The sequence below is a fragment of the Rana temporaria genome, unplaced genomic scaffold, assembly GCF_905171775.1.
Source record: "Rana temporaria unplaced genomic scaffold, aRanTem1.1, whole genome shotgun sequence".
Taxonomy (NCBI): Eukaryota; Metazoa; Chordata; class Amphibia; order Anura; family Ranidae; genus Rana; species Rana temporaria.
In genome coordinates, this window is record NW_024404659.1 from 28,592 (window position 1) to 40,276 (window position 11,685).

The following is an 11,685-nucleotide window of genomic DNA, read 5'->3' on the forward strand; positions in this document are numbered from 1 at the left end:
GAAAACACCTGTGGATGTCAGGGAGCAGCAATAAAGCCTAATAAGCATTAATTAGGCAGCTTTAAAATGACTGTGATACTCAGCTCCTTCTAGACATTTACTGGTGTGGTTACAAACACGGTGAAGTCAAGAGAATGGTCAAGGAAGAGAAGAGGTGATTACTCTTCACAGGAAGGGCAATGGCTATAAGAAGATTGCAAAGATGTTAAAACATACCAAGAGACACCATAGGAAGCATCATTCGCAAATTCAAGGCAAAGGGCACTGTTGAAACGCTACCTGGTCGTGGCAGAAAGAAGATGCTGACTTCGACTGCTGTGCGCTACCTGAAGCGTAGAGTGGAGAAAAGTCCCCCTTGTGACTGCTGAGGAACTGAGAAAAGATTTGTCAGATGTGGGTACTGAAGTTTCTGCTCAGACAATACGGCGCACACTGCGTAATGAAGGCCTCCATGCCAGAACTCCCAGGCGCACCCCCTTGCTGTATCCAAAGAATAGAAGAGTCGACTGCAGTATGCAAAAATATGTGGACAAACCACACAAGTTTTGGGATTGTGTTCTGTGGACTAATGAAACAAAATTAGAACTGTTTGGGCCCATGGATCAAACGCTATGTTTGGAGGGAGGAAGAACAAGGGCCTATGATGAAAAGACACCTTGGCCTACTGTGAAGCATGGCGGGGGGTCAATCATGCTTTGGGGCTGTTTTGCTTCTGCAGGTACAGGGAAGCTTCAGCGTGTGCAAGGTACCATGAATTCTCTTCAGTACCAGGAGATAGTGGATAACAATGTGATGCAGTCGGTCACAAACCTGAGGCTTGGGAGACGTTGACCTTTTCAACAGGACAATGATCCCAAGCATACCTCCAAGTCCACTAGAGCATGGTTGCAGATTAAAGGCTGGAACATTTTGGATTGGCCATCGCAGTCACCAGACTTAAATCCGATTGAGAACCTCTGGTGGGACTTCAAGAAAGCAGTTGCAGTGCGCAAGCCTAAGAATGTGACTGAACTGGAGGCTTTTGCCAATGACGAATGGGCCAAGATACCCGTAGAACGCTGCAAGACACTTGTGTCAAGCTATGCTTCACGTTTATAAAAGCTGTTATAAAACTGTAAAAGGATGTTGTACTAAGTACTAAGATTGAATGTCAATTGGGGGTTGAATAAAACTGATAATGATGTGAGCACAGAAAAGACATTTGTGGTTATTTCAATATAAATGTTATGTTATATTTGTCTGACCTACACGTGCCTCTTTGATTTAATTGTAAGCAGGATGACAGGATGATCAAAATCAATGTCACACTGGGCAAAACAATCAATTTCAGTGGGGGTTGAATGATTTTGAATACAACTGTATATATGTACTCGGGATGTTTGGCTCTTCTTCCTCTTTAACAATGCTGTCCAATGTATTATAAGGGCCGTTTAGACTTATGCATTGCGGTAATATATGATGGTACTGCAAGGCACAGCAAAGCACCTCCTGTGGTGACATTAATAGTCTGTGGTGGTGAATTGGAAGCTCATAGGAAGTGGAATACGTTACCAGAACATGTTAATGCACAAGATAATGAGACCTCATCACAAAGGACCACAATTGTGATTCCTCTCACTCCTCCTTTCTTTCCCTCTCCCTCCTCCTTTCCCTCTCTCTCCCTCCTCCTTTCCCCCTCTCTCTCCCTCCTCCTTTCCCCCTCTCTTTCTCACCTCCTTTCTCTCTCTCTCTCTCCTCCTTTCTCTCTCTCTCTCTCCTCCTTTCTCTCTTTCTCTCTCCTCCTTTCTCTCTCTCTCCCTCCTCCTTTCTCTCTTTCTCTCTCCTCCTTTCTCTCTCTCTCTCTCTCTCCCTCCTCCTTTCTCTCTCTCTCTCTCCCTCCTTCTCTCTCTCTCTCTCCCTCTCTCTCTCTCTCTCTCTCTCTCTCTCTCTCTCTCTCTCCCCCTCTCTCTCTCTCTCTCTCCCCCTCTCTCTCTCTCTCTCCCTCCTCCTCTCTCTCTCTCTCTCTCCCTCCTCCTATCCCTCTCTCTCCCTCCCTCCTCCTATCCCTCTCTCTCCCTCCCTCCTCCTATCCCTCTCTCTCCCTCCTCCTATCCCTCTCTCTCTCTCCCCCCTCCTTTCTTTCTCTCTCCTCCTTCCTTTCTCTCTCCTCCTTTTCCCCTCTCTCTCTGCCTCCTCCTTTCTTTCCCTCTCTCTCGCTCTCTCCTCTTTTTTCTTTCCCTCTCTCTCCCTCCTCCTTTCCCTCTCTCTCTCTCCTCCTTCGTTTCCCTTTCTCTCCCTACTCCTTTCCTTCTCTCTCTCCTCCTTTCCCTCTCTCTCTCCCTCCTTCTTTCTTTTCCTCTCTCTCTCTCTCTCTCTCGCTCCTCCTTTCTTTCCCTCTCTCTCTCTCTTCCTTTCTTTGCCTCTCTCATTCCTCCTTTCTTTACCTCTCTTTCTCTCTCTCCCTCCTTCTTTCTCGCTCCCTCTCCCTCCTCCTTTCCCTCTCTCTCTTTCACTCATCCTTTCTTTCCCTCTCTCCCTCTCTCTATCGCCCCTCTTTTCTTTCCCTCTCTCTCGTTCCTCCTTTCCCTCTCTGTCGTTCCTCCCTTCTTTCCCTCTCTCCCTCTCCCGTCTTTCCCTCTCTCTGTCTCTCTCTCTCCTCTTTTCTTTCCCCCTCTTTCCCTCCCTACCCCTTTCCCTCTCTCTTTTGCTCCTCCTTTCTTTGCCTCTTTCCCTCTCTCTCTCTCGCTTCTCCTTACTTCCCCCCTCTCTCGCTCCTCCTCTCTTTCACTTCTTTTTTCCCATCTCTCTCTGTCTATCTCCCCCTCCTCCTTTACCTCTCTCTCCCTCCTTCTTTCCCCCTTTCCCTCTCTCTCCCTCCTCCTTTCCCTCTCTCTCTTTCACTCTTCCTTTCTTTCCCTCTCTCCCTCTCTCTATTGCCCCTCTTTTCTTTCCCTCTATCCCTCTCTCTTGTTCCTACTTTCCCTCTCTCTCTGTCATCCCTCCTTTCTTTCCCTCTCTCCCTTCTTTCCCTCTCTCTGTCTCTCTCGCTTCTCCTTCCTTTCCCTCTATCTATTTCACTCCTCATTTCGCTCTCTCTTTCGCTCCTCCTTTCTTTGCCTCTCTCCCTCTGTCTCACTTCTCCTTACTTTCCCCCTCTCTCTCCTTCTTTTCTCTCTCTTCTTTCCCCCTCTCTCTCCTTTTCTCTTTCTCTCCTTTCTTTCCCCCTCTCTCTCCTTATTTTTCTCTCTCTCTCTCCCTCTCTCTTTTCTTTCCCCCTCTCTCTTTTCTTCCCCCCTCTCTCACCTCCTTTCTTTCTCCCTCTTTCTCCTTTATTTGCATCTCTCTCGCTCTCTTGTCCCTCCCCTTTTTCCTCTCTCCCTCACATCTTCTTTCTTTCTTTCTTTCTTTCTTTCTTTCTTTCTTTCTTTCTTTCTTTCTTTCTCTCTCTCTCTCTCTTGTCCCTCCCCTTTTTCCTTTCTCCCTCACATCTTCTTTCTTTCTTTCTTTCTTTCTTTCTTTCTTTCTTTCTTTCTCTCTTTCTTTCTCTCTCTCTCTCTCTTGTCCCTCTCTTTTTCCCTCTCTCCCTCACATCTTCTTTCTTTCCCTCTCTTCCTCTCTCTTTCTCCTCCTTTCTTTCCATCTCTCTCTCTCCCCTCTTATTTTCTCTCTCTCTCTCTTTCCTTGGCACTAGACTGAGGCCCAAATGATGACTTTTTAAAGGTGCTCAAGCTTTTTGGGAATAAAGATTATTCTTGCTGTATATTTTGATATGTCAGGAGTTTTATGGATACAGACTTGTGAAAGTTGCTAAAAAGGTCAATTTTAAAATGTAATGGGTGCTTTAGTGTTATGTGTTCTTTTACAGGCAGGCTTTGTGGATGCTGAAGGCCTCACTCACATTACAGGAATACAAGGCGGATCTGTCTTTCTGTTACCATTGGTTCCTCCAGGATTTACCCCGAGGGAAGTCTTTCTGGAGGCACTTGTCTCCCATAGATCATTTGGTGGCCTCTTTTTCCCGGGGTTCCTCGGACACAACCTATCAATCTTGTTTCCACGGCAGAGCCAAACTCTTCCAGAACTTCACTTTGGAAATACTGGGGCTAGAGTTGAGGGGACAATGGGATGTTCACTTGCCAAATGGTGGATACTCAAGGACACATGAAACTTCTTGGATTTCAGCTCACTGTCTATGGTAAGTGCTCAGTAGATTTATACATCATAACTATTATGTATTATAAAGTTCAAAACACAAGTAATTCCTTATACCATTAATGCACAGTTTACATATATCAACATTTCATCATTCCTAGAAGTGGCAGCCAAGCCAGAGGTCCAAGTCTTTGTGTCAGAAGACAAGGCCAAGATTGCGCCATATTTCTCAGCTGCAACGTGACTACGGGAATAATGTAACCTATAGCTGGATAGTTGACACTGGACAAGAGGGTCCATCAAATGAGACTTACAGGCTTTATGATGAGAAACGCCTGCTTAAGATGACTTTGACTTCAACTCATAAAGAGGTCTCCTTTACTTGTGTTGTAACCAACCCTGTCAGCCAAGAACGTACATCTGTAATCCCATGGACAATCTGCTAGCTGAACCAGGTAAGCCCGATGGTTTTGTAGTCTAAGGCCTCGTAACACCCGACTGAGTTTCTCGGCAAAACCCAGCAAGAAACTTGCTGGGAGATATTTTTTTGCCAAGGAAACCGGTCGTGTGTACATTTTCGTCAAGAAACTGTTGAGAAACTCGACGAGCCAAAAAGAGAGCAAGTTCTCTATTTCCTCGACGGGGAATGGAGAAACTTGCCTTGTCGAGTTCCTCGACAGCCTAACAAGGAACTCGATGAGAAAACGATTGTGTTTCGCCCGTCAAGTTCCTCGGTCATGTGTACGAGGCTTCAGGCCTCGTACCACGACCGAGGGAACTCGTCGTAAATGAAACATCGTTTTCCTCGTCGAGTTCCTTGTTAGGCTTGTCTGAGAATCTTGGCAAGCTTTCCTCTCTTTGCGTACACACTATCAAGACAAAATCTCGTTGTTCTCAAACGCGGTGACGTACAACACGTACGACGGCACTATAAAGGGAAAGTTCGATTCCACTGGCACAACATTTGGGGCCTGCTTTTGCTAATCTCATGTTTTACTGCGTGTTAAGTAATGTTTGGTAGGAGACGATTCCCGCTTTTCAGACTGTTACAGCGTGACAAATGTGCTATCTCCATTACAAAACCATACTTTTACCCGAAGGTGCACTCCCGTCTCATACTTTATTCTGAGCATGAAGCGGGTTTCTAAGCATACACACGAACGCGTTCTCGTCGTAAACCAGGCCCGACGAGAAACACGATGAGGAAATTGAAACTCCCGACGAGGAAAAAGAGAACTTGTTCTCTTTTTTTCTCGTCGAGTTCCTCGACAGTTTTCTCAACGAAAAACATACACACGGCCATTTTCCTCGGGAAAAAGCTCTGCCACCAAGTTTCTTGATGGATTCTGTTGAGGAAAACGGCCGTGTGTACGAGGCCTCAGTATATTTTTAGCCAAAACCGTTTTCTTTTTCGTTTTTGATTAAGTAGATCTGGGGTGTCCAAACTTTCTAAACAAAGAAACAATTCACTGTCGTTCAGACATTACGGGGGCCGGACTGTGGGCAGTGGAAGTAGAAAATACCCCAACGTTAGTGGGAATAAACTATGTCTCAGGCTTGGTGGTCAGTGGAAGTAAAAAAAATAGTTATATAACTTCTTTGCCCAATAGGTGGAGGACTAGTACCATATCATTGGTTTTAGTGAGAGAAATAGCCCCATCATTGGTATCAGTGGGAGGAATAGCCCCATCATTGGTGTCAGTGGGAGGAATAGTGTTCCATCATTGGTATCAGTGGGAGGAATAGTGTCCCATCATTGGTATCAGTGGGAGGAATAGCCCCATAATTGGTGTCAGTGGGAGGAATAGTGTCCCATCATTGGTATCAGTGGGAGAAATAGTGTCCCATCATTGGTATCACTGGGAGGAATAGCGTCCCATCATTGGTGTCAGTGGGAGAATAGTGCCCTGTCATTGGTGTCAGTGGGAGAAATATTGACCCATTATTAGTATCAGTGAGAGAAATAGTGCCCCATCATTGCTATCAGTGGGAAGAATAGTGCCCCATCTTTGGTATCAGTGGGAGAAATAGTGTCCCATCATTGGTGTCAGTAGGAGGAATATTGCATCTGTAATGGTGTCAGTGAGAAAAAAAGTACCCCATATCCGTGTGAAGAACAGTTCCCCAAGGGCTGGATAAAGGCAAGCAAAGGGCCACGTTTGGCCTGCTTTAGAGATCACTGGAATAGCGTCAGAGGGGGCGAGGTCACCCGCGCATGTCATGGGTGGCCCCGCCCTCAGCTATTAAAGAGCTGTCACGGCGGGTGTAGTGTCATTCGACGGGAACCTGCCATGGAGGCGGATCATGGCGGTGTTTTTTTTTTCTGGTCCCGCAATACAGATAAAAGTCATTGAAAAATTGGCATTGGTCCCCCCCCCCCCCATTACCAGGCCCTTTCGGTCTGGTATGAATATTAAGGGGAACCCAGAACCCCAAAGGTTTTGTGTGGGCTTAACCACAGCTTCACTCTATAAAGAGTGCATATTCTATATAAGATGCGATAATCTACCTAAGAATAGACCCTACATTGGTATATCATGTACATCTACAATAAAAGATTACAACAAGGTACTGTAGATATCAGTCAGTACAGCTGTGGTAGAGTTCCAAGTATCTCAACGCATTTCACACATGCTTCTTCAGGAGAAGGGCATTCTGAAGATGAAAAAGACATCTAGACAAAACTAGGGTCACAGACAGAATAATATGTCCCTAATGCAGTGGAGAATGAAAAAAAAAAGGGGGGGGGCAAAAGTGTTGGGCGCCACAATATCCAAATGGCAAGGAGGAGACACTTTGAAGAGGCAACTGCCATAAAAAGAAACAGGATCCAAAATGGAATCCAAACCCCCAATAATTGCGGGAGAGTGCAGCGCAGTCCACAGTAGTACACAAATTTCTGGCCTTGTTCTCTAATTGAAGACGTTTCACAGCTCTACCAAGCCAAAGAAAGTACAGTGGAACCTCGGATTGCGAAAGAGTAGCGCGGGTTAACGAGCGTTTTGCATACGAGCGCTGCATTTAAAAAAAAAAATCTGACTCGGTTTGCGAGTTTGTCTCCCAAAAACGAGCAGGATTCAAGGCCAAAGTGGTGTGTAGTACCGCGTTTGGCCTGAAGGGGGGATCGGAGCTGATCGGAGCCATTCTGAAATGCTTGGAAAACCTTGGAAATACTCAGTTCCCGAGCCTTTCTGACGTTTTCCAAGTTCAGCCGAGCGGGCCTTTCCGGGTGTTTCCGAGGCTCTCCCCCCCCCCCCTCCACCTCTGGCCACATGCGGTATTGCATGCCATTGAAGTCAATGCAGAACAAATTATTTTCGTTTCCATTGACTTCTATGGGGAAACTCGCTTTGATATGCGAGTACTTTGGATTACGAGCATTCTCCTGGAACGGATTATGCTCGTAATCTGAGGTTTCACTGTATTCAGTAAACTACGAACGTCTTCAGTGTTTCAGAACTGGTTCGGCTGAATATGACCAACTACTGCTAGAATTTCCACTGTACCACAAGACGTTTTTCCAGTTGGTGTCTTGGAAACCCTTGAAGAAACTAACCTCACCACCCATCCCAGTGACCATTGTCTCCTTGCAGGGTCTTTATACAAAGCTTCCTGGATATTATTTGGAGTCCTTGACGTTCCTTTTAGAGTAGTGCACTAGAAAAATGATTATGAGTAATTTGGTTGGTATGTAAAAAAGAGAATTTTTTCCTAAATACTTCTTCTCACCTCCGCAGGACAAGATTTTAGGATTAACAACGGTAAAATAGTGATACTTATTGCGGCTGCTCTCATTATCATGTTTACCACCGCGATGATCTGCGTCTACTTTTTTACCAGAACCCCAGGTGAGTCCATGTTATTTATGATTTGTGGGGGGGGGGGGGGGGTCTCTTGTTTTAGATCAAAGTTGAATAATATTTTTTTCTGATTACCTATGGCTGTTGAGGTCTCGCAAAGCATGAACTTCAGGCTAACAGCTAAATACACAGTATGAATACATTTGAGGAGGATTTATACTTCTGTTCAGTCAGTCCTTTGATTTACACAGCCCTACCAGACAGCACAGTCAGCTTGGTTACCTCCCTGTTTCCATCCTGTAATTGGACAGTGAAGGAGTAGCAGAAGACTGACGAGGTCCTCTCTCTCCTTTCTCATTCTGTTAGCAAGTTTCTTGTCAACACAGCACTGCAGCACACCTGATTGGCTCCTAGTAGTGCCCCACCCTGACATCAAGGCAGATACCATGTTGAAAATTGGCACTTGTCTTCAATGGTGGATTCTGGTGGTCACTTCAGGGCCAAACCTAGGGTCACAGACGCCTGGGTGCAGAAATATTTCTGGCGCCCCACATGGGCGTGGTCATCTTACCAACTCCTCCCCTTTACAAATGTTTCTATGGCAGTGACTCAAACACAGAGATGCTCCCTTAACACGGACAAAGAGAACACATTAGGCACGGACCACCCCCCCCCCCCCAGCGACGTCACAGCATGGCTGGTCTCTTTCCACACAGAGACAGGCGCTGCTTCGCTCTCCTCCTCTGACAGGAGGAATGAGGGGCGACGGGCTTGAGCAGGAAACACAGTGGCGGCGGCGGTGACCGACGGAGAGAGCCGACACGGAGGTAGGGGGAGAGGAGCACTCTGGTGCTTCAGTGCCACCCACCTATGTGGCGCCTGGGTGCACTGCACGCAACGCACCTGCCTAGGATGAGCCCTGGGTCACTTCCATATTCCCAGTGGTGATTGGAAAGTGAAGGAGTGGCAGGAGACGGATGAGGTCCTTTCTCTTCTGTCTCCTTCTGTCAACATGTTCCTTGTCAATACAGCACCAAAAGCACACCTAATGCTTCCTCGCCCTGACATCAAGCCATATTGAAAATAATCACTTGTCTTCAATGGGGGCTTTTGTTGGTCACTTCCATGCACCCAGCCTGTGATTGGACAGTGAATGAGTGGCAAGAGACGAGACATGCATAGATATCAGTTTGGTGGGATTGGACACGATCCTCTGCTGCTTGAGGGTAGTACTAAAAACCAGAAAATGGTTATAAAATGTGTTTCTTATGCTGCAAAATTATCCAGGGCCGCCAATCAGTTGGGGTACAGCCCATACAACAGTAAGAGGCCCCGTTGCCCGAGGAGCCTGCCTGGGTAAGAAGAAGGCAGGACGGGTGAAGGGGAGCCATGTTGTGCACTATAGAAATGATCTTGCAACTTCTTGCTGCTCGCTCTCTGTGATATTAAGCTCAGACATCAAGCTCTTTACTGCCACCCTTTGGCTACTATGTGCATGTGCACCCCTCGTGTGAGCTGCCTGTACTGTGCTCCTCTGTGTAAGCAACATGTCTGCTTTGTGAAAATTAGCTGGGACTAGGTAGGAAGATTTCCTTTACAAGCAGGGACTGTGAAGGAAAGGGAGGGGGCTGTTTGTGTACAGGGAGTGGCCAGAGGGTTGTATGTTTACAGATTTGTGTATGTGTGAGGCTAACATAGTAAACTACGAAGACGTTCATAGTTTACTGAATACAGTGGAATCTTGGATTACGAGCATGATCCGTTCCAGGACTATGCTTGTAATCCAAAGTACTCGCATATCAAAGCGAGTTTCCCCATTGAAGTCAATGAAAACTAAAATAATTTGTTCCGCATTGACTTCAATGGCATGCAATACCGCATGCGGCCAGAGGTGGGGGGGGATGGTCGCCGGAGAAATGGACGGAAAGGCGCGAGGACACCTCGGCTGACCTCGGCAAACCTTGGAAAGGCTCTGAAACTGAGTATTTCCGTGTCTTTCCAAGCATTTCCGATCGCTCCACTCGGCTCCTGCCCCCCCACCTCAGGCCAAACACGGTACTGCACACTGCTTTGGCCTGATTACTGCTCGTTTTGCGAGACAACACTCGCAAACCGAGTTTCAAATGCAGCGCTCGTATTGCGAAACGCCCGTTAACCGCATTTTTTGCAATCCGAGGTTCCACTGTGTATATATATATATACACAGGTGTGGGGGGGGGGCTGACATATATACAGGTGTGTGTGCGTGGGGGGGGGGGCTGACATATATACAGGTGTGAGGGAGGCTGGCATATATACAGGTGGGGGGCTGACATATATACAGGTGTGTGGGGGAGTGGGGCTGACATATATACAGGTGTGGGGGGGCTGGCATATATACAGGTGGGGGGCTGACATATATACAGGTGTGGGGGGGCTGGCATATATACAGGTGTGAGGGGGCTGGCATATGTACAGGATTAGGGGGGAGGGGCTGAGTGCGTACGGGTGAGGTGGCCGGTGTGTGGATTTGGTGGTATGGTCCATGGACAAGCCCTGGGGAATGTTGGTGGTCAGGCTCAGGGGGGCCCAAGCCTAAACCTGTGTAAGGGGCATAAACATTTCCGATGGCTGCCCTGGAAGTATGAGCTGGGTGTTGGTATGATAAGATACTCATTCTCTCTTCTTCCAGGTAACACCCCAGTAAAAGGAAGACAGAGGACTAACATTCATACTGAGGAGACATTTCTACAGCTGGAAGAAGAGAATGACGCCCCCGAGAATAAGTTGACTGGCCTTCAAGACGACGAGGAGACAACAGCCCAGCAAAATGGAGAAATGACCCTTGGTCATAATACAGACCAGGACAGTACTGAAGAGAGGACGATGCCGTTTAGTCCTGAGACGATTGTAACACATAAAGTGGAGACAATTGTATAACACAAAGGCAAATGGCAAAGGATGGATAAACATCAAAACCTTTATCTGGGATCAGAGGAAGAGATGAAATGTGTGTAGCGCCCCCCTGGGTCTACTGGGAGCAAAGAGGTACCTCCAGAGGCAAGGAACGAGCTTACATTTATCCCAGGGCTGAGTCCATGGCTATAATGGGAAGTTAGAACAGAATTTGGGCGCCAGTCACTTTGTATATTTTCAATGCTTTAATGGAGAACTAGAAAGAAGTAGTAGGAGAGAGGGTTAGGGGAGGATTCAGATACCAATTGCAGATCATATACAGACTCCTTGGATCCAAAGACAAAAAAAAAAGCTTTCTTTTGGAGGATCTTGGATACCTGGATAGGTCTCTCAAACAGACCTAGCAACCGGTATGATTTCTGGACAAGTCTCTCTCACAAACTTAGCAGTCAGTAGCACTCTCGGATAAGTCTCTCTCACAGACTTAGCAGTCAGTAGCACTCTCGGACAAGTCTCTCTCACAGACTTAGCAGCCAGTAGCACTCTCGGACAAGTCTCTCTCACAGACTTAGCAGCCAGTAGCACTCTCGAATAAGTCTCTCTCACAGACTTAGCAGCCAGTAGCACTCTCGGATAAGTCTCTCTCACAGACTTAGCAGTCAGTAGCACTCTCAAACAAGTCTCTCTCACAGACTTAGCAGCCAGTAGAACTCCTGGACAAGTCTCTCTCACAGACTTAGCAGCCAGTAGCACTCTCGGACAAGTCTCTCTCACAGACTTAGCAGTCAGTAGCACTCTCATACAAGTCTCTCTCACAGACTTAGCAACCAGTAGCACTCTCGGACAAGTCTCTCTCACA

At 46.9% G+C, this 11,685-nt stretch overlaps 1 protein-coding gene across 1 annotated transcript in view; it reads left to right on the top strand.

Annotated features, from left to right (window-relative positions):
- Positions 1-11,355, top strand: part of LOC120922815 (SLAM family member 8-like) — a 22,760-nt gene extending 11,405 nt beyond the window's left edge. The window contains 8 exon segments of the mRNA XM_040334818.1: positions 3,845-3,949; positions 3,951-4,091; positions 4,093-4,174; positions 4,293-4,328; positions 4,331-4,375; positions 4,378-4,586; positions 7,869-7,979; positions 10,603-11,355. Coding sequence (XP_040190752.1) covers positions 3,845-3,949; positions 3,951-4,091; positions 4,093-4,174; positions 4,293-4,328; positions 4,331-4,375; positions 4,378-4,577 — 609 coding nt within the window. The 3' untranslated portion in view covers positions 4,578-4,586; positions 7,869-7,979; positions 10,603-11,355.
- Positions 11,356-11,685: the final 330 nt, after the last annotated feature.